Genomic DNA, 23,804 nt, shown 5'->3' on the forward strand with positions numbered 1-23,804 from the left:
CTGTTGAGTATGAAAGTGAAAGTGAAGTCGTGTCCAAATCTTTGTGACCCCATGGCCTGTAGCCTACCAGGCTTCTCCGTCCATGGGATTTTCCAGGCAAGAATAATGGAGTAGGTTACCATTTCCTTCTCCAGGAGATCTTCCTGACCCAGGGATTGAACCTGTGTCTCCCTCATTGTAGGCAGATGCTTTACCGTCTGAGCCACCAGGGAAGTCCTGTTGAGTATAGATACATTTAACTCCAGATTTTTGAATTTATTATGTGACCATCAGGAAGTTTAGTTTTCTCAAATGGAGATTAGAATAAAGTGTATTGGTCAGTGTTTTTAGCTGCAAACTAAGAAGAGGAGGTGGGTAAGAGAATACTGAGTATTCTCTTTTAGGATCAGTGCTGCAGATGTGGTCTGAGAAAACTGCGTTATCATCACCAAGCCCTTGATGCTACAGTACCTCAGTAAACTTAATCTTGCAGCCTCTGTTTTTAGTGATGACAGAAAGCTCTCTCTATCCACTCCCTTTTGTGTCCCAACATCTAGGGTCAAAATTATGGTGTAGGAGCATGTAGCATTTAGCTTATGGATTCTTGTCCCACTTGTAGGAAAATCAGCATTTTCATCTCCTGTTAGGGGTGACTGACCATCTTTGTTCCCAACCAGAGTTCATGAAATAAGCAATTTGCAGTGATGGGAAGAAGTCAGGTATTGAGTGAGAAAAATGAATGCTCTGTGTCCTTTTACTCTGTTTCAAAGTGCTGTGAAAAGAGGAACCCCTTCCCCTACATTTGTATGTAGTGATGTGTAGTGCTTGATTCAAACTTGGTACATGAAGCCTCATTAAATGAAGAAGATTGTTTTCTGAATAGAAAACTAACCTTGACTGTTTAAGTTATTTTGCTTTCCTACTAGTGTTTTAAAAGAAAAGACTTTCAGCATTCAATAGCAGATTTGAAAAGTATTTAAAGTAATATTGCCTCACAGTGGTTTTCAAAGTCTGTTTGATTTTTGAGAGCATTCCTGATTTATAGCCAAGAACTGTTGGCCAGTGATTATTGGCCAAATATCTATTACCCGACTCCAAAACTGTCATTCTAGATTTTACTTCTTTTGGAATTTTAGAGATTGATTGAAATATACATCAAATTTACATCACTCTTGTAATTCTGGAAATTCTGTATGTGAAATAGAAATAAAGTATGTTCTGACTTAATGTTCCTTTCTACAAGTTTATTGGGTATATAAAAATAGTAAATTAAAAGGGTTAGCATATTAATGCATTATCCTTAAATACATAGCTATATTGATGGTTTTTGTTACAGTGGTTAATCTTTGATCACAGTTGTTGACTTCCAGTAAATTATTGACTGCTTTGAAATCTATAATAAATCATATGACTTATGAAGCTTAAATGTTTATATGAAGTTCAAACATTGTATCCTTTTTAATTACCCCTACTGACTTATATTTAAAAATTTACTGGTTAACTTATAGGATAATTCATAATTTTATATTATTGTTTCAGCTTTAGTATACTTTTCTTAAACGAGCTTAATGTGGAGGGATCTGTTTTACTTCATGTTACTACTTTCTTCCCTGTTGTTTTATTGCATTGGTTCCTAAACTTTGTTATACTGTATGAAGGAGACATGAGAATTTAATTAATTAATAATATTAATAAATATACTTTAAAAAATTTTAATATTTAAAAAGCAAAAGCATCTTTCTGAATTATTTTCTTCTCTTGGTATGATGGTGGTTTAGTTGCTAAGTTGTGTCTGACTCTTGCTTCCCCATGGACTATAGCTGGCCAGGCTCCTCTGTCCATGGGATTCTCCAGGAAAGAATACTGCAGTGGGTTGCCATTTCCTTCTCTAGAGGATCTTCACAACCCAAGAATCTAACCTGAGTCTCCTGCATTGCAGGCAGATTCTTTACGGACTGAGCCAGGAAAGAGACTCTCCCTTTGTATTATTTATAGTAATTAACATAGAGTACATACTATAAATAATAGTATATTATGTTGTTTGGGAGGACCACTGTGGATGGGTCTGTGGTCTCTTTTTGCTTACAACTGTTTTTTGCTTTTAATAATTTAGGTTAATCAAATAGACACAATCCTTTGAGTAAAAACAATTATGTTTAGAATACATATTTAGACTAGGAGTTCTTTGAATTCACACTCTGTTCTCATTTTCAACACTAAAAATGAATTTTAAAAATCAATATAAGCATATTCCAGAAGGACCCCCAACCCAACCTCCATACCCCTTGCCCCACTTTCTCATGTATGTTATGAGCCCTCCTCTCACCACACCCATCCCTGGAAACCACTGAGCAGTTCACGTTACCTCAAGTTTGCCTTTGCAAGAATGTCATGCAGTGAAATCATATGACATGTGGCCTTTTAAGTGTGACTTTCTCCATTTAGCCTAATGACATTCTTTCATGTTTTAGGTGTATCGGTTGGAGTAGGAAATGGCAACCCACTCCAGTATTCTTGCCTGAAGAATTCCATGGACAAAAGAGCCTGGTGGGTTATAGTCCATGGGGTCACAAAGAGTCGGACACGACTGAGCAACTACACTTTAATGACATTCATTCATGTTTTAGGTGTATCAGTAGTTCATTTTATTTCTGAATGTGTATGGATTTTCCACTGTTTGACCATTCCCCAATTGAGAGACATTTGGGTAGTTTCTAGTTTTTGTCAACTATGGGGGCAAAAAAAAATTGCTACAGTTTTTCATGTGAACCTAAGTTCTTATTCCACTTGAATATATACTTAGGAGGGATACTTACATACTAAGCTGTATGTAAAGCATATGTTTAACTTTTGAAAAATTGCCAATCAGCTTTTCCAAAGTGACTTTACTAATATTGCATTTCGATTAGCAGTATAGGACAGTTCTACTTACCTATATGCTCACTAGCACTTAGGATTTTCAGTTTTTCTTTCAAGCCATTCTAATGGGTGATATCTTACTGTGATTTTAATTTGCATTTCCTTAATGACCAATGATATTTTGAGCATATTTTCATGTTTTTATTTGCCATTCATGTATCTTTTTGGTGAAGTATCCAAATTTTTCTCCATTCTCTAAAAATTTTTTTAAAAAATTGTGTTGTTTTGAGATTTTTTTTCAAGAACAGTATTTTCTGAATACATGTCCTTGACAGATATGTGATTTGTAATTGTTTTCCCTCAATCTGTGGCTTATCTTTTCTATAGCTTACTATAACTTTCTGTGCTTTTTAAAGAGCTAAGTTATTATTATGAAGCTTTATTTAACAATTTTTATGAATCATGCTTTTGGTGTCAGCTTTGAAGTCTTTGATTAACCTAAACTTATAAAAGGTTTCTCCTATATTTTCACAGATTTATAGTTTTAGGTTTTGCATTTTGTTTTATGATCCATTTTGAGGTTTTCTATATGGTGTGAGGTAGGGTTTGAGGCTCAGTTTTTTTGCATAGGGATATTCATTAATCTTAGCATCATCTGTTGAAAAGATTTTTATCCATGGAACTGCCTTTGCAAGCTGTGTTGAAAATCATTTGACTGTATATTTGTGGGTCTATATCTGGACTTTCTTTTCTGTTCTGTTGATCTGTATACCTGGCCTCTCTGTAGTACCATATTGTCTTGTTTATTCTAGCTTTATAGCTAATCTGGAAATTAGGTAGTGCTAGTCCCCCAGTCGTAACATTTATACCTAAGAATTTCATGGGCTTTGGTGCTATTGTAAATAGTACTCAAATTGTTAAAAATTTCTAATTATTCATTATATTGTATAGAAATATGATTATTTTGTGTCTGTTGACCTTAACTAACTTAAACTCAGTTTTGGTTCTAGTAGCCTTTTCTTTGTTGATCCTTCAGGATTTTCTAATAGTCATGTCTTCTGTATAAAGATCATTTCTTCTATTCCAATTAGTATGCCTGGTACTTACTTTCTTGTACTGGTTGAGACTTCCACTGTAAAGTGAAATAAGACTGATCAGAGCAGACATCCTTGCTTTGTTTTTGATATTAAGAGAAATATTCAGTGTTTTAAAGGTATGATGTTAGGTGTAGGTGTTTTGTAATTGCACTCTCAAGATTTTTTTTCAAAGAAAAATTTCTAAGGCCTATTTTAAAAATTCTTGAAATCAGGATAAGATCATAATGGTATCATAAGACAGTGATGTAGTTGGCATTACCTGTGCATGCTCAAACTTGTTTAGTATTCCACAGTGCTTGACCAGACAGCTCTAACCCTTCCACATTTCAGTTAACAAAGTATTTGAGGATCTTTTGAGGAAGAAATAGAGCTCTGTTTGTTGTCTGAGAGCTTTCCTTTGACATCTTCTGTTAAGATCAAAGTAGTGCCAACATTAAAGAATATCATGAGGAAACAATCAGATGTCAATGCAAGGTATTCTATAAAACAACTAACCTGGTTTCTTCAGTAAATAAATGCCATGTTTGAAAAAAGGAGATGAGTTGTTGAGATTAAGGAGTGTTAAGAGATACAACTTGACAGTCAATTGATAGACCTTGTATAGATTCAAATTTTATATATACTGAAGTACTTTGGAGTGGGATGTGCTTCAAAAATATATCAAGAAAAAAAAGAAAGAGAAAAAGGAAAGCAGTGTGGTTGAAGCAAATGACACTGTTGATAATTTGGCGTTGAAATTTATTTGAGGTCTATTATTCTACACTAATGGAGAAGGAAATGGCAACCCACTCCAGTGTTCTTGCCTGGAGAATCCCAGGGACGGGGAGCCTGGTAGGCTTCCGTCTATGGGGTCACACAGAGTCGGACACGACTGAAGTGACTTAGCAGCAGCAGCATTCTACACTAAAGTATATGTGAAGGCCTTAATTATAAAAGTTCCTGTGTTTTTAATGTGCAGAATAGGTGTCACCAACTTGGAAGAAAATCTTGGAAAGACGAATGCCATACTTTTTTCATAAATACTGCATCACCAACACTCTTTATGGCACAAAAGACTAATATACAGAAAAAGTTGAAACCAGTGACTGACTTGAAGAGTAATTCAGAAGAGCTGGGCTTTGTTATTAAGTTTTAGGAATTTTTAACTTATGTTAGGAAATAAGAGCAAATTAATATGGGATGTTCCTTTCATTGAAATATATTAGCTTGCTTTCTCACTCAGAAAAGCTCAACCCGAAAGATAAATGTGTGAAAGTAGAGACTCATGATGCCCTTACAGGATTCTAGAAAGCATTTGGATGTTTTGTCCTGAGCAGAGATAGTCTGTTGTTAGCAGGAATGTTTATTTGCTGTACTTTATTTCCATTTATCTAGTTACAAATAATATAAAATGTCTCTTGACAGAGGTTAATTTGGAAAAATTTGGTAGGTCATGGTTAGCCACATAGGAAGATAAAAAAATTATCTGACATCCCAAGAAAATAATTATTTATCCAGTTTCATCATTAAAAAAAAAAAAAAGTCCTGTAGAGAAAACCCCTAAATGTAAGTATACTTTTTCAAATTCTCTCTAATTGAAGAATAAGGAGATGCACTTTGAAAGTTAGTTGGTGCTGCTGCTGCTGCTGCTAAGTCACTTCAGTCGTGTCCGACTCTGTGTGACCCCATAGACGAAAGCCCACCAGGCTCCCCCATCCCTGGGATTCTCTAGTTGGTGCAGTAAATGCATTAAAAGTGCATTATGGATTTAACATGTGTTTTAATTCTCTGTTACAATTTTCTCCGGTGAGTACTTTTGTCAAGACAGCATGTTAAAAAGGGAGAGGAAAATTTACATCTGCAAATGTTGTCTGCATCCTTTGAATATTTTGCTGTGTTGAAATGAACTAATATAATTTAGAAGAAAATTAGCTATCTTCTCTCAGGCATTTTATAGTTTTTACGTATGAAAAGAATGTTAGGAATTCATGAGGCATATTGTTGGTCTGTTGGATTCTCTAGTGTTAAAGTTCCTTGTGGCTCTTAAGTGATGCTGCGGCATATTTCAAAGGCAAATATTAAACAAATATTAAAACCGCCAAATGTTAAACATTAATGAAATTATGAGTTTGGGAAATGAATTTGATGTTATATTAAGATTTAATTTTCAGACATTCTCCCTAAAACCATGTTTTAAAATCCTATTCAGATAACTGCTTTCAAAACATTTAGAGAAATTTGTATAATGTCCCTTTTTTGGGGGGGGGTTTTTTTTGTTTTGTTTTGTTTTCTCGCTGAAAATACACATGATTACCTTTGTATTAATCTGTGCCATTTTGTTACTTTAAGTTGAAAGTTAAAGTTGATTATTAAAATTAATCTTTGTGACACTATTAGGTTGAATATTTGGAGATTTTTGGATGGTTTCAGACTTTGCAGAGGCAGGTTGGTAAGACGTTTGTGTGAGGGGGATGTGCCATGCCCGTGTTTCAGTAACTTTAAAAGTGAGACATTATTCCCTCTGTGCATAAGTATTCTATGACTTTCGGCAAGGATTGAACTTATTTTCTGTTTCAGTGTAAGTTCATCTACTTAAATTAACTCATTAACTTTGCTTTAGAAAAATATTTTTAAAGTTTCTTTTATTTTTATTTGGATGCCCTGCTTACTGGTTCATTTTTTTGTTTTGCTTTGTTTTGTTTTGTTTTCAGTTGTGGAAGAAGGACTCTGGGAAAATGGCCTTTCCTATGAATGTCGGACGCTGCTCTTCAAAGCGATCCACAATCTGTTAGAAAGGTAAGAGAAGGAACGGCAGCATGGTGGTTTTGACACCCTAGTATAATGCTAGATACTCAGAAGGTTTCCTGTAGCTCTCAAAACACTTTCACATACAACTTTATGAAAATTCATATAAACTTCTTGGGGTTTTTTTATACTGGTATAATTTCAGACTTACGGAATTTTTAGAAATAGCCCAAAGAACTCCATATATCCTTTTACAGAGATGCACTTACAGTCCCTCTTGTGCCCCGTTGGCTTTATATTTCGTGTGATTGCTCACCCCCTCACCTACCCCCAACTTTGCACTCAGTGTGTATTGTGTGTGCACATGAGCACATTCAGATTTATCCTCTGAAACACCATTTACACAGTTGAGATTCATTTTGTATAACTCCGAAGTAATTAGACATGCATTTCCTAAGGACAAGGACATCCTCTCATGTAAGCCCATAGGAAATATAACATTGATAAAATACCATTATTAATCTGTAGTTCAACTCAGCTGTTATCATCTGTCCCAGTTATGTTCTTTTTAGCTTAACCTCTTTCCCACGGGGGCCCCCCCCGAAGATTAGCCCTTGAGCATGCATTATATTTAGTTCTGATGTCATTTTAAAATCTGGAAGAGTTCCTTAACTTTTCCTTTTTTTTTTTTCTTGGGGTCATCATTGACATTTGGATGGATTCAAGCCATATGTTTTATATAACATCTCTCAATTTGAGATATTTTCCTCATGATTAGATTTACTGTATGCTTTTTCAGTAGTGACACCACAGAAAAGGACTTGTTAACTGTGATCTTTATTTCTGTCTTTGAAACTAATAAGTAATTTGTGGCCAGATCCAATGTCGTTGTTGTTCAGTTGCTAAGTTGTGTCTGACTGTTTGCGGCCCCCTGAAACCATGCCAGGATTCTCTGTCCTTCACTGTCTCTTGAGTTTGCTCAGACTCATGTCCATCAAGTCAGTGATGCCATCCAACCATCTCATCCTCTGTCGACCCCTTCTCCCATTGCCCTCAATCTTTCCCACTATCACGTTCTTTTCCAGTGAGTTGGTTCTTCGTATCAGGTGGCCAAAGTATTGGAGTTTCAGCTTCAGCACCATTCCTTCCAGTGAATATTCAGGTTTGATTTCCTTTAGGTTTGACTGGTTGGATCTCCTTGCAGTCCAAGGGACTCTCAAGAGCCTTCTCCAGCACCACAGTTTGAAAACATCAATTCTTTGATACTCAGCCTTCTTTATGGTCCAACTCTGACATCCATACATGACTACTGGAGAAACCACAGCTTGGACTGTACAGATCTTTGTTGGCAAAGTGATGTCTCTGCTTTTTAATATACTGTCTAGGTTTATCTTAGCTGTTCTTCCAAAGAGCAAGCGTCTTTTCATTTCGTGGCTGCAGTCATTGTCTGCAGTGATTTTTGAGCCCAAGAAAATGAAATCTGACCCTGTTTCCTCTTTTTCCACATCTGTTTGCCATGAAGTGATGGGACCAGATTCCATAATCTTTGTTTTTTAATTTGAGTTTTAAGCCATCTGTTTCACTCTCCTGTTTCACCTTCCATCAAGAGGCTCTTTAGTTTCTCTTAACTTTCTGCATTTAAAATGGTATCATGTGCATATCTGAAGTTGCTGATGTACACTCCAGCGGTCTTGATTCCAGCTTGTGAGTCATCCATCCCAGCATTTTGTGTGATCAAATACAATTGTGTAATGATCCTGTTTGGTGGCTCAGAGGTTAAAGCATCTGCCTCCAATGCGGGAGACCCAGGTTCGATCCCTGGGTCGGGAAGATCCCCTGGAGAAGGAAATGGTAACCCATTGCAGTATTCTTGCCTGGGGAATCCCATGGACGAAGAAGCCTGGTAGGCTACAGTCCAGGGGGTCGCAAAGAGTCAGACATGACTGAGCGACTGAATGGAATGGAATGATCCGGTTTGTTATCTAAATCACTCGTTTAAGCTTCTGTTGGTGGTTCTTGTATATCATTTATTACTATGTGACTGTGATGTTAATTTTCAAATGTACCATTCCTTCTATTTTTATTTAGTTGGCATTCTTTTGTAAGGAAAAGATTTTCAGTTTCTTCCGTAGATTTATGCATTTATCTGTCTCTCTTAATCTTTTTATCTTTATAATTTTGGAAAAAAGGGGTTCCTGGTTATTCAGTGAATTATAGTTTATTACTGTCATTTAATTTGATGTGTAAATTCTTCTGGATTTGGCTGGGGTAAGTCCCTTCATGATGGCTTCTGTGGTTTTTTTGACCTGTCCTCATCATTGTTTGAGCACCTCCTTACTTCCACGTAAGAGCATGTCCCAGACTCTGGATGGTGTTTTAAGGGGAGAGAGAGAAGAGAAAGAATGGGCTATTTAAGAATTTTTATGGGAAAAACTTTGTATTTCTTTCTCTGAGTTTATATATAGTTCTTTTAGGTGATCAAAACTGAAAGGGCGTTTTAATACCTTTGTTTTTTATCCCAGCTATTATCTAGGGTAATAGTGCTATGATATAACTGCTTAGAAAATGTAGTCTAGGTCAGTTTGAAATCACTTCCTTATTTTAGAAGAAAGTTATTTGTGTCATATGAAGTATGTCATGTAATAAAGCTTGAGTTCTGAAGAACTTTGGGTTAGATCTTGATTTGGTTTCAGGGTCTGTTACTTGGATAGTTGCCTCGACCTCTCTTAAGTCTTAGTTAATGCCCTTTAAATTAAATAGAGGATACTATGCATGTTGACTTTTTGTTAGATGATGTATATGATGCCTTCCACTTAATACTTGACCTGTTTTCAATAAGTATTAATTCCTTTCCCCCATAAAGTATTATTTGGCATATTTTGATTTGTATCCTAATATAAGTTTATTTTGAATCTAAGAAAACAGTGTTTTTTGAGAAAATAATGAATAATTATGCTGTTTGGCTCCCTTCCAACTATTAGAATGGATGAGTTGAGATTCTTTTGAAAATTTGTAATAGTTTTTTGTCCTTTAAAATAATGTTCTCTTTTCATCAAACTTTAACTGTGCTCTGTGAATGAAAATTACCCTACTCATGAGACAAGGAAGCATTTTGCATGGTTGTTTTTTAGCTGTCTTTATTCATTGTCAACAGAAGCTGGGTTGGCCAATACATACTTGCCCTTTTGTTCTCATAGCTTAGACCACTTGCTGTAACTTACTTATCTCTTTACAACCTAAATTTGTTGAAATACAGTTTACTATCTTTTTCTGAAATATTTTCTGTTACATCTTCTTCTTCTTTTTTCTTTTTAGTTCATTCGACTGTGCCAAGTCTTAGTTGCGGCCGGCATGCAAAACTCTTTAGTTGCTGCATATGGGTTGAACCCTGGCCCCCTGCATTGGGAACATGGAGTCCTAGCCACTAGACCACCAGGGCTCCATTTCTATTTAGATAAGATTGACTTTCTGTTTTGATGAGATTGTCTCTCCATTTCTGTTTAGATAAGATTGACTTGTTTCCCAGGTTGAGTATGTTTAGAGTTTCTAGCATGAAAGCCAAAACTGAGGTTATTGAAATGCATCATCAAAGAATGTATCACTTGATTGAAGGGTACTTGTGCTTCTTGAACCATTTTTTCCCTTCAGTTTGCATTTTAACAAAGCTCCTACAATTTATTTCTTCTCTTAATTTTTTTAGCATACAAAACTGTTTAATTAAAAAGGAATTCCATTAACTATTTTGAAAAGCTCTCACAGTTTAGCAGTAGTCATATAAATGGGTCTTCTTTATGGTTGCTAGTGTGTACAGAATGATGGGTCGCTGCAGTGATGCATAAAACATAATTTCATTACAGAAATTAAGGTCCCATTGTAAATTTCACATAGAGTAAGATCAGTTCATTCCTTGTTGCTGTTGATTAGTGGTATAGTGATACTGTGTGGAGATTTTCTTAATTTTTTCTTTGATTTATTGGGCTGTGCTGCACAGTCTGTGAGATCTCATTTACCCTACCAGGGATTGAATCCAGGCCACAATAGTGAAAGTACTAAATCCTAAGCCAGGGTGGAGAAGGCAGTGGCAATCCACTCCAGTGTTCTTGCCTGGAGAATCCCAGGGACGGGGGAGCCTGGTGGGCTGCTGTCTATGGGGTTGCACAGAGTTGGACACGACTGAAGTGACTTAGCAGCAGCAGCAGACCACCAGGGAACTCCTTAGATTTTAAATTCTAAGGTAATTTGACTTCAAATATTTTTATCTTTCATTTACTCATTTCTCCCGTAACTTTTCAGTATTTGCATACAGTATGTTATATATATATAGTCTGGCCTGTGTTATCTGTATTAAAAAAGACAGAAACAGAAAAAAAAACACACCTCACTGCTGCTTACTGTAGAGCATTTTCCATTAAGGTGTCAGACAGGAGCTAACATATCTGAAATTTTATATGTCTTTCCAGTGGCACCCATTTCTCAAAGTCCATCTCTTGCCTGTCTTCAGAGGCAAGAGATATTTTGGGTCTTGGCTTTGCCAATTATATATGACATGGGCAGATGATTTAAGTCACCTGAGTTCCTATTCCTTACCTATAAAAGGATGAAGGGCTGTTTTCCTCAGCACAGTAACTTTCTTGTTACAAGAGCTCAATAAATGGTTAACTGCTATTAATATTAGCTAACAGAAGGATTGATGTTACTGTTGCCACAGATGGACACAACTGTGTTTACCTAGCTAATTCTGGAATTCCATTCTATAATATCCTTGTTAACGTTGTCATCTGTCCTTTCCTTGAGTACTTCTGATTATGTGAGCCTGGCTTCCCAAGGGAGTTCTTTTTTATCTTATGAGTAGTCACTGTTACAAAGTTTCTTATGCTGAGTAGAAATCTGTATCCCTGTAATTTTCTTTTCTTTATCTTGATTCTGTTCATTGGGGGTTGTATATAATTCATCAGTCCAACTTTCGTGTAGTGGCCTGTTCACTCGCTTGGTCCCCTGAGTTAATTTGGAGCTTCCCCAGTGGCTCAGTGGTAAAGAATCTGCCTGTGATGCAGGAATCACAGGAGACACAGATTCGACCCCTGAGTCGGGAAGATCCCGTGGAGGAGGGCATGGCAGCCCACTCTAGTATTCTTGCCTGGAGAATTCCATGGGCAGAGGAGCCTGGCAGGCTACATTCCATAGGGTCGCAAAGAGTCAGACACGACTGAAGCAATTTAGCGCGCACACACTGAGTTAATTATTTTTCTTTGTTTGTGGTTCTTTACTATATATCCTTATATATTTTTACTATATATATCCTCACCCCTTCCTTCAGCCTTTTAGGTATTCCTCTAGTCAGTCCAATTCTCTTCATTTTTTATTGCCACTGGCCTCATTGAAGACTTCATGGGTGTTTCATGAAGTATTGCAGTGGCCTCTAGTCAATCTGAGCAAAACTCTAGGAGATGGCGAAAGACAGGGAAGCCTGGTGTGCTGCAGTGCATGGGGTTGCAAGGTGTCAGACACAACTCAGTGACTGAACAACAACAACAACTTCGGTCAGTCAGGTTAGACTCAGTTATACTGTAGTGACAAAAGATCTGAAAGACCTTACAGTTGAAGTCCATTTTTTGCTCACACTTCTTGTCCATTGTGAGTCGTTTACTGCAGCGCTTCTCTGTATCCTCTTCCCTCCAGGCGGGAATTATACGGTTGGGGCACCCCTTGTCAAAGACTGCTGGCAAAGAGCAGTGGCGAAATACGTATTAGCCCATTGAAGCCTCTGTTCAGAAGTGGCACATGGCATTTCTGCTTATATTTCATTGACTAGGACATATACCACCATGCTTAAAGTCAGTGAGTGAGAAAGTATTATCCATCACTGAGAGGTACCAGAGTCCCATAGCCAAGCTTGATGTCAGTGGAAAGGAAGGGGTGGCACATACTGGGAAAAGGGTACAGACTACCATGCCTCTTAATTAAGCTCTCCTCCAAGAATTATCCTCCAAACAGGTGCTAGTCATATGACTAAAACCAGGTACGTTTCTGAAACACAACTGTTGGTGTATGTGTACATGTTTTTAAAACCTTTGACCTTGTTGGGTTCTTTTGGTTATTTTCTTCACCTGTGATTTCTGAGTCAGTTTCAGTATCTGAAAGTACGTAGGCTTTCTAAGTTTTATATCATACAATCATTGTTATTTTTCCTCCTTTCTGAGAAAGTGTGCTTCTTGTTTTCTTAATGTTCAGTTATTCCTTTTGGCAAAATGTCTAGAATAATAAAATACCATTAATTTTTTTTATTCCTATAGAATCTCTGCCAATTTGACTTGACTCCACTATCCTCACCTTTTTGTGCCTGCTTGCTCTCTTTTAAAATAATGCTCCATTTCAGACTGTTCTTAATCAGTCTTTGCAGTTTCATATGGGTTTCTGTATGTATTTCTAATGAACTTGTCAAAGGTTACACTTTGTATTTTAGGTTTAGGTTGTCTCACATTCCTCATTAATAGAAAAGTACTAAAGTACTTTAGCTGTGAATAGATTTTGGAAAACAAAAACCTGTAGTCTTTTTTCAGAAATTTCATTTGGCATTTTTAATATTAATACTACAGATGTAATGGCTGTTGCTCTTATAATTTGAATAGTTTCCATAATGTACCATACTTTCCCATGTAACTGTTTAAATGAAGTGAAACATTTGAGAAAACCTTTTAAAACAAATTCAGGAAATGTGTGTGGTTCATATCACCCAGAGTTTTTACTATTGACTCAGTGATTTGCACCATATATGGAACTTAGGAAAATCTTGCTTTTGTAGCTTTGAAGAAATACTTAAAATGCCTGCCATAATGCTGTCAAATTGCAATTCTTTGTGGGTATATGTGGTAGTATACTTTAATTTTAATTTTCTTAGGCTTTTAGAATTAAACACAGCCGATTTTGATGGAAAGGGTTTTTTTTCTTTTGGTTTTTCTCCCCTCTTCCCCCCACCCCCCCACCTCCTTCCCCCCTCTAAAATGCAGATCATTGGTTTGCACACAATGGAAGATTACATGGGTCTTTTGATGCTATTGTGCTCTGTCCAGTCCACACTTACTTCTTGGTGTTTTTTAGTCACTTAGCCATGTCTGACTCCTTTTCGATCTCATGGACTGCAGCCCACCATGCTTCTCTGTCCATGGAACTGTCCAGGCAAGAATAGTGGAGTGGGTTGCCATTTCCTTCTCCAGGGGATCTTCCAGGTTCAGGGATCAAAGCTGAGTCTTCTGCACTGGCAGGAGGATTCTTTGCCACTGAGCCACTTGGGAAGCCCCCATGCTTACTTAGGGAGACTTTAATCTGTGGGTATTTGATTTTTGTTAAATGTAATGGCTCTTCCGAGTCATCCATTGATGCTTCTTTTTTAATGGGTTGTTGGCATATTCCCCCCATGGGAGTTTATAACACAGCTGTAAAATTGCCTTTGGTCTGGAGCTTCCAAGTTTTGCCAAGAGTTGGTATTTTAAGTGAAGATACTTAATTTGGAAAAGTACATTAAAAATAACATGGAGAGGATTGGAATTATATGATAACAATAACATTGCATTTGTAAATTAGTAGCTTTCAATACCCTGTGGTATTGTGATCCAATAGAGGTGATTATCAGAGGGCAGATGAGCAAGGTCCTTGGATGTGGTAGTTCAAAATGATAAATATATTCAGTAGAGGATAGTGAGTAGTACAGCCTTAGTTGAAGAAATGGTGATGTAACACTGCAACTTTGAGGGTCCTGGGTTAATAAGTGTAATTAGAGCAGGAAGTGACTAATTAATAAATTCTCTTTTTATTGAATTGCTACAGTGTACAGTTCTTTTAAAAGAAGTAGAAAGATGAGGCTTTAGACCTAAGGGGCATTTATTAATATTTTTAGGACTGGGAAAGGATTAAGACTTTAAATTTTAAATTTAAATGTTTTACTATTATTTGTGTGGTTAGAGAGTGGGATCAGACACTAAATGTTCGAAACTATTGTAGAATGGGCATTTCAGGTTAGGCCAGTCCTCCAAAAGGCCTTAGCCTTACAGAGATTTTGGAGAGGCTGGAAATAATAGGGATTACTTGGTTGAAGGAGACAGCATCCACTCAGGCACAGTAGGAACCCGAAGTACTTGAAGATAGAAGGGATCCGTTGAAAAAGGTTTCTTTAACCTTAAACTGGTCTTCCCTGGTGGCTCGGATGGTTAAGAATCCACCTGCAATGCAGGAGATCTAGTTTCGATCCCTGGGTTGGGAAGCTCCCCTGGAGGAGGGAATAGGTGCCCATCCAGCATTCTTGCCTGGGAAATCTCATGGACGGAGGAGCCTGGCAGGCTACAGTCCATGGAGTCACAAAAATGGGGTTTCTTTTCTTTAGTTGGGAAGTGGGAGCACTGCAGTTTCTTGGGAAAATGCGTCTTTGCATACATGTTTGATACAGATTGGGCTGCTGAGGTGAGACTGATGCTGGCCAGGATGTTCTGGTGTGAAGTTATATAAAGTTTTAGTCTGTCTGAGCAGCCCTCGCACAGAGGGGCAGTTCAGGTGAGGATGCGGTAGAGGAGTGCTATCCTTGGACTGTTGTATCTAGGAAAGCTGTAGTACCTGTGGAGTATGAGGGCTCAGAAGGAGCCGCCGCCAGTGTTGGCTCCCTTCTAAACCTCCCAGCTATCCCACCTGGGAAATGGCTTGCTGATTTATGCTGTGGTTACTGCTGTGGCTCTTGTGATCTTACGTGAAGTCTGCCCGTGGTCTTGGGATTAGAGATTGGGGCTTGCCAACTTCAGAGTCAGGTTGTTATTGTAGTCAGTTAAGTTAATTATTTAGAACCATTTGGCATGATGCAGAATCATGTGTACACAAACACACAACTGGATTTCTTTTTTATTTTTTGGCTCCTGTTTCTTTTCTTCTTGAAGCAGTGATTTTTAGGGAGGTAGTAGGGGACTTGGAATTATTTCCAAAAAGAAATACTCACCTAGAATATTACTTACAAAACATTTTATAAATCTGAAATCACATTGTGATCTTTTAAGATATTGTTGTACTGCTTTACAGAATTTCATTGTATTTTAGTAGTAAGATAATTTTTTAAATCTCAATAATAATGAGTGGGATTACTGAGTGGATAGCCAGGGTTAACTGATAGAAATTCTTAGCACTATTTGTAATGTCGATTTAAAGCAGTTTTTGGCAGATGAGGTATATCTCTAGGTTTGTATATTTGTCAACTTAAATATAAATTTTGTCTCTCAAAAAGAATAAAAGTTAATAGAGTATAAAAGAGGGAAATTGTATTTCTGACATACTGTAGTTTTTATATCTTAGCATTATCTCTTTTGGGATATCCCAGATGGTGCAGTGGTAAAGAATCCTCCTGCCGATGCAGGAGACGCAGTAGACAAGGGTTCGATCCCTGGGCTAGGAAGATCCCCTGGAGAAGGAAATGGCAACCCTGTCCAGTATTCTTGCCTGGGAAATCCCATGGACAGAGAAGCCTGGCGGGCTACAGTCCATGGGGTTGCAAAGAGTCAGACACAGCTGAGCATAGCACAGCATTATCTCTCTTAAAAAAAAAAAAAGATTTGCTTAATTTTGTTCTTCAAGTATAATTCAAGCCACATGAGCAGTAGTGCCAGTATTCCTAAACATTTTTTTAACACCTATCTAATCTTGATGCTAAAGCTGAAACTGCAATACTTTGGCCACCTCATGCGACGAGTTGACTCACTGGAAAAGACTCTGATGCTGGGAAAGGTTGGGGGCGGGAGGAGACGGGGACGACAGGGAATGAGATGGCTGGATGGCATCACCGACTCTGTGGACATGAGTTTGGGTGTACTCCGGGAGTTGGTGATGGATAGGGAGGCCTGGCGTGCTGTGATTCATGGGGTCGCGGAGAGTCGGACACGACTGAACGACTAAACTGAACTGAACTGAATCTTCCACATATTGAGTATACACTATGATTTTAGTCTGGAGTGAGTTGTGATGGGCTATAAGGAAATAAAAATATATATATTTGCCCCAAATACATGCACACAAGAAAATTCAAATATCAATGTGAGGTTGCCCCTGATTAGTGGTTACAAACAAGAGGAGTCTCAGTATTACACTGTGAATAGGAAAATACTCAGTGTATAGCGTTCATTTCTGAGATACTTACTGAGCACCTCTTCCTTTCAAGCAGAACATAAAGTATATTGCACATCATGACCCCAAACACACAAAGCATGTTACATGAATCATGACCCCAAATGACTGAGAAGCAAGGACTTATTAGTATCTCAATGTATTATCTGCTGCTGAGCCAGTATAGTTCCAGGTATCAATCAGGTGGCAGAACGCTCTTTCTTAGCAGAGCCACATGTCTTCTCACAGTTCCTCCCATAGCATAAAGCACAAGACTCCAGATGGAAATACTTTCTGTACTGCTTAGTCTTGAAGGATTCATGTGTATCGCTGTGTGTGTGTATGTGAGAGGGAGTGTGTGTGTGTGAGAGAGAGAGAGAGAGAGTTTGTTTTTTGGATCAGCCATAGTGGAGATTTAAGAGATTGCGGAGTATAAAAATAATAGTGATAGTTGCTGAGTTCTTTTAATCTTTTTGTTGACTAAAAAGAAACTTTGCCTTCATCTTTACCCATCTCTGCATCTAACAGCATGTCTGTACTTCTCTATTGAGTTGGGGGTCAGAGGATAGAGAGGGAGCACATCCAGCATCTTCACTCATTTGGTCCCAGCCTTCTCTGAGGTACTTGGTGACTTTGCTAACTTTCTGTCACATCACTGGTGACAAGGTTACTTGTGATAGCTCCCTTATGCAGAAGTCAGTCAGTCACAGATCCAGAACATTGTTAAAAACACGGCTTCATCCAATGCAATTGTGCATTCTCATGTTTTCCTTTCAGTGCGAGGGCAATCACGTAGACACTGGTTATTGGTTGAAAATCACATAAGTCATTTATGACTCTGATTTGGAACCAGATGTTTTTGGATTGAAGGAGCAGTCGTTTCCATGGCTGTTTTGTGTATTAGTGGTAATAACCTTTTGTTGACATTGCCTGACAAAGAAATATGATCTGTAGTGGAAACTCCAGGAGATGTGTTAGCACAGAGTAGATCCTCAGCATTTTCATTAGCTTTTTGCCTTTTGCCTTTGTCCTTGGCTGTGGATTGCTGCTCCTCCACTCCAGTCCCTCACTTGTGCTGGAATGAAAATTGTGAATAGAATTTGTTGCTTTTACTTTGTAGAGGGCAAAGGTATTGAAACAGACTACACGTTGTCCTCTTTAATGAGAGATGTTATACTGTTAAAAGCCTTGGAGTTTTTTCTTTCCATAAACTGTATCATGTTTTGTCTGTTATTGAACAAATGGGTTTTTTGCATTCTGACCTTTAAGGCTTATGAGCTAATGAATACGTTATTTAAAAGCAGTATTTAGTAAGTGAAGATGAGTGTCAGTAGAAGATAGTGTTTAATGTTTGGTGTGATTCTGTACATGTCCTATTGCTTTCATTCTAAGCATTATTGATTTTAAGATACACCAATTTAGTAACAGCTTTTAGAGAATAAAGAAACATTAATCAATTACAAGATAAACTTGGACTTTAAAAATGAGTAAAGAATTGCAGGAATGTGACAGCACATATGTCCTCTACCTAAAAAATGCAATAAATCCCTTAACTAGAGAATAAACTTAATTTTATTTTTCAGTTTTGCTTCTTGAGCACTTTCATCTTACGGGTTTTCCATATATTCTATTTTAACATTAATGGAGTCATACGGTCTTTAATCCTAAAAAGCAAGTTTATTTATAATCTTAGGAAAACAGTCTGGTTACTTTGAAAATGATTTTTTTTTTCATTGTAAATAAGGAAGTTTGTTGTAGAAATAGTTTTCAAAATAAATCGAGTTGAAGCCAGCGGCTTTTTGATGCAACACTGTTTTAAATTGGCTCTGCCCACAGGGAGTTACATTGTGGCCAACAGAAACTATTGCTATTTACTACTGAACTGAACTGAAGGCATCTAATCTGTAATGAGTTGGGTGAAGGCTTGAATTGTTTCCATCCTCCTTGATGGAGTGGAAATTACAGAGGCAAAAGCCACGTGCAGAATTGCCTGAATATTCAATAAAGAATTGCTGTGCAACTCTTTTACTGGTGGGTAAAATCTTGTATAGAAGAATTACATCTACCTTTCTGACAGGTTTTCTTACAAAATATGTATCATTTCATTGAATAGTGTTAGAGATTACTGTATTTCATCAATTTCAAAATGCATGTTCTCTCCCACATTTTTATATTTTCAAAATCAGGGATATTCTTTACAAATGATGGCAGCTCACAATTGACTGGGTGGCAGTTATGATATAGTTGTCATCTGCCTGTATTCCAGTGAACTTGGTCATATAGTTGAAGAGGCTCTGCTACGCTTTTGTTACCAAAATCCCTGCTAAAGAATTAACTGCCACACATCAAGCAAGTCCAACATTAAAACTTGCAAAAAAGGGCATCAGACACTTGGAAGAATTTCTCTGAGGTATTCATAAGAAATGCTGTCTATATTCCCAACATTCTTGATCACAGAAGAATTAAAGTCACACAGAAGTGTGATTGGATTTGAAATAATACAGAAGTGTAAAATGCTACAGGAATTTTTCAACTAATTCTTTAAAAAAAATGTGTAAGAATAATATATAATGAAAGTCTGTGCCCAGAGTCAGAAAGTTCTTTCAGTTTAGTGTAAAGATTTTAAGTGATGAGAAAGCATTTTGCCAATTTAATTGGTAATGGTTTTATTTTCAGTTCTGGATTTTATCTGTTTATTGATTCAGTGACTTGGTAATTCATTATTGAAACTGTGTTCTTGATATAATTATTGTAGGTGCCTAATGGATAAGAACTTCGTTAGGATTGGAAAATGGTTTGTCCGACCCTATGAAAAAGATGAAAAGCCAGTCAACAAAAGGTGAGTCTTTGCATTGCTTTTCGTCTTTTGGTTTCTTTTGCTTGACCACAGCTATCTTTGGAGAAGAGATGAATGAAGGAAGCAGCTTTTATTTATTTTCCAATAATGTTAATAGTTTAGATGTTTGAAACAGATTCCTGGATCACATTTTATTACATATTCTATTACTGTGGAATGTTAAATTCGGCTAGAAAAATTATTGGTAACCCATGTCTGAGTTCCTGATAGCCGTACTCTATTTTGTTATTTTCATTATTCTAATTTATCTTTCTTCCTTAACGTGTTATGTTCAATAACTTTACATCAATAGTCAAGTGAATTCAAATGGTAACAGTTTTTATAGAATTGTTTGATGTCCTTAAAAGTTGGTCAACACGTCCTTGATAGTTGCCAGACCAGGACTGGGAATTACTTATCTAAACAGTCTGAAACTTTTAACCATCACTTACTATACGCAAGGCTTTAAAGGCAGTCTGTGAAACTAAACAAACATGGAATTTTAGATCAATCAAGCCAGAATCAAAATCCAAAACCATCCATGGTCAACAGGAGTCCGAAATGCAGTGCTTGGATGCAATCTCAAAAACAACAGAATGATCTCTGTTCGTTTCCAAGGCAAACCATTGAATATCATGGTAATCCAAGCCTATGCCCCAATCAGTAACACTGAAGAAGCCAAAGTTGAATGGTTCTATGAAGACCTACAAGACCTTTTAGAACTAACACCCAAAAAAGATATCCTTTTCATTATAGGGGACTGGAATGCAAAAGTAGAAAGTCAAGAAATCCTGGAGTAACAGCCAAATTTGGCCTTAGAGTACAGAATGAAGCAGGGCAAAGGCTAATAGAGTTTTGCCAAGAGAACGCACTGGTCATAGCAAACACCCTCTTCCAACAACACAAGAGAAGACTCTACACATGGACATCACCAGATGGTCAACACCAAAATCAAATTGATTATATTCTTTGCAGCCAAAGATGGAGAAGCTCTATACAGTCAGCAAAAACAAGACCAGGAGCTGACTGTGGCTCAGATCATGAACTCCTTATTGCCAAATTCAGACTTAAATTGAAGAAAGTAGGGAAAACCACTAGACCATTCAGGTATGATCTAAATCAAATCCCTTATGATTATACAGTGGAAGTGAGAAATAGATTTAAGGGACTAGATCTGATAGAGTGCCTGATGAACTATGGACGGAGGTTCGTGACATTGTACAGGAGACAGGGATCAACACCATCCCCAGAAAAAGAAATGCAAAAAAGCAAAATGGCTGTCTGAGGAGGCCTTACAAATAGCTGTGAAAAGAAGAGAAGTGAAAAAAGCAAAGGAGAAAAGGAAAGATATAAGCATCTGAATGCAGAGTTCCAAAGAATAACAAGGAGAGATAAGAAAGCCTTCCTCAGCAATCATTGCAAAGAAATAGACGAAAACAACAGGATGGGAAAGACTAGAGATCTCTTCAAGAAAATTAGAGCTACCAAGGGACCATTTCATGCAAAGATGGGCTGATAAAGGACAGAAATGGTAGGGACCTAACAGAAGCAGAAGATATTAAGAAGAGGTGGCAAGAATACACAGAACTGTAGAAAAAAGATCTTCATGACCCAGATAATCACGATGTTGTGATCACTCACCTAGAGCCAGACATCTGGAATGTGAAGTCAAGTGGGCCTTAGAAAGCATCACTACAAACAAAGCTAGTGGAGGTGATGGAATTCCAACTGAGCTGTTTCAAATCCTGAAAGATGATACTGTAAAAGTGCTGCACTCAATATGCCAACAAATTTGGAAAACTCAGCAGTGGCCACAGGACTGGAAAGGTCAGTTTTCATTCCAATCCCAAAGAAAGGCAATGCCAAAGAATGTTCAGACTACCGCACAATTGCACTCATCTCACATGCTAGTAAAGTCATGCTCAAAATTCTCTAAGCCAGGCTTCAGCAATACGTGAACCATGAACTTCCAGATGTTCAAGCTGGTTTTAGAAAAGGCAGAGGCACCAGAGATCAAATTGCCAACATCTGCTGGATCATTGAAAAAACCAAGAGAGTTCCAGAAAAACATCTATTTCTGCTTCATTGACTATGCCAAAGCCTTTGATTGTGTGGATCACAATAAACTGTGGAAAATTCTGAAAGAGATGGGAATACCAGACCACCTCACCTGCCCGTTCAGAAACCTTTAAGAACTGGACATGGAACAACAGAGTGGTTCCAAATAGGAAAAGGAGTACGTCAAGGCTGTATATTGTCACTCTGCTTATTTAACTTACACAGAGTATATCATGAGAAATCCTGGGCTGAAAGAAGCACAGGCTGGAACCAAGATTGCCGGGAGAAATATCAATAACCTCAGATATGTAGATGACACCACCCTTATGGCAGAAAGTGAAGAGGAACTAAAAAACCTCTTGATGAAAGTGAAAGAGGAGAGTGAAAAAGTTGACTTAAAGCTCAACATTCAGAAAACTAAGATCATGGCATCTGGTCCCATCACTTCATGGGAAATAGATGGGGAAACAGTGTCAGACTTTATTTTTGGGGGGATCCAAAGTCACTGAAGATGCTGATTGCAGCCATGAAATTAAAAGACACTCCTTGGAAGGAAAGTTATGACCAACTTAGCATATTGAAAAGCAGAGACATTACTTTGCCAACAAAGGTCCATCTAGTCAGGGCTATGGTTTTTCCCGTGGTCATGTATGGATGTGAGAGTTGGACTGTGAAGAAAGCTGATCGCCGAAGAATTGATGCTTTTGAACTGTGGTGCTGGAGAAGACTCTTGAGAGTCCCTTGGACTGCAGGGAGGTCCAACCAGTCCATCCTAAAAGAGACCAGTCTGGTGTTCATTGGAAGGACTGATGTTAAAGCTGAAACTCCAGTACTTTGGCCACCTCGTGCTAAGAGTTGATTCATTGGAAAAGACCCTGATGCTGGGAGGGATTGGGGGCAAGAGGAGAAGGGGACCGTAGAGGATGAGATGGCTGGATGGCATCACCACTCAATGGACTTGAGTTTGGGTGAACTCCGGGAGTTGGTGATGGACAGGGAGGCCTGGTGTGCTGTGATTTATGGGGTTGCAAAGAGTCTGATATGACTGAGTGACTGAACTGAACTCAAGTATTGTGGGTATCAAAGTTTACCTGAAAAGGATAATGATTTTTAGAAAAAAGGTACTAATGTGTTTGGGTGTGATTCTGTTTACAAATGCTTTGATTGATGGAGAGGTATTTTTTTCCTTTTGTTTTTATTGATTTCATCTAACTGATGAATGTTTCATGGACATGATTCATCTTAGCATTTTCTTTAAATTTATGGAGGACTTAAAATTTCCTACTGGTTAAAGTTTGAACTTTTATTGTTGGAGAGTCTGAATGGTGATGCATGGTTTTGCTTTAGTGCAGGGTTCTCTTTTGCCATCCTTAGCGTGCCTCTCCATGCTCAGTGTTCATTCTCACAACTGGTCTCTGATGAATTAACTGAGCCAGTCCTGAAAGTTTTGACCAAAAGGTACAGATATTTGAGTGATGATTTGTAAGGAATTTGTGGATGAAGAGGAAATGTAGAAATAGGAGTAGCTATTGTAGCTAAATTGTAGAAATAGGAGTGGTTGAAGGAGTAGCAATTACTATTTTAGTATAAAAAATAATGTTTAACAGTCAGATGTACTTCTTTTATAGCTTGTATGTCTTTAGACTTTATTTATTTACTCAGTCTTCCTAACTTTAGCAAACCGGATGTAAATAATGCATGTAATATGTTGGATATTTGATTTTGTGTACCTGGGAGGCTATTGATTTCTGAGCAGTGTAATTGAGTTATTTTATTATTTTTAAGACTTTATAGTTGTAGTTGAATCTTGTGCAGCTTTTTGTGTAGAAATATTGATACTTTTAAAAAGCTATTTTGGACAGTGTTAACAATTAGAAAACATTTTAAAACAAAGATTCCGTTAAAAAATTTGGCATATGCTATAATAAAACTTTATTAGGGGTAATGACTTTTTCATTCCTGTTCTCTGAGTGGAAAATAGAGTATCTTGTCAGATGTTGAATAGGCTCTCAGTGCTTACGTCATTTTGGGTGGATAGGGTAGTGTTGTAGGGGAGGTCATTTAAGATTAGAAGAGTTGGTATCACATCCTACACCTTTTTTTTACAAGTTACTTGCTTT

At 37.5% G+C, this 23,804-nt stretch overlaps 1 protein-coding gene across 2 annotated transcripts in view; it reads left to right on the forward strand.

The window, feature by feature from the left end:
* Positions 1–23,804, forward strand: part of MED13L (mediator complex subunit 13L) — a 289,899-nt gene that overhangs the window by 138,834 nt on the left and 127,261 nt on the right. For both annotated transcript variants that reach the window (XM_055405794.2, XM_055405795.2), the window contains exons 3-4: positions 6,626–6,710; positions 19,546–19,629. In XM_055405794.2, coding sequence (XP_055261769.1) covers positions 6,626–6,710; positions 19,546–19,629 — 169 coding nt within the window. The remainder of the gene's footprint in view (positions 1–6,625; positions 6,711–19,545; positions 19,630–23,804) is intronic.

Source organism: Moschus berezovskii, chromosome 19, assembly GCF_049115385.1.
Source record: "Moschus berezovskii isolate FMDL1 chromosome 19, NW_MosBer_1.0, whole genome shotgun sequence".
Taxonomy (NCBI): domain Eukaryota; kingdom Metazoa; phylum Chordata; class Mammalia; order Artiodactyla; family Moschidae; genus Moschus; species Moschus berezovskii.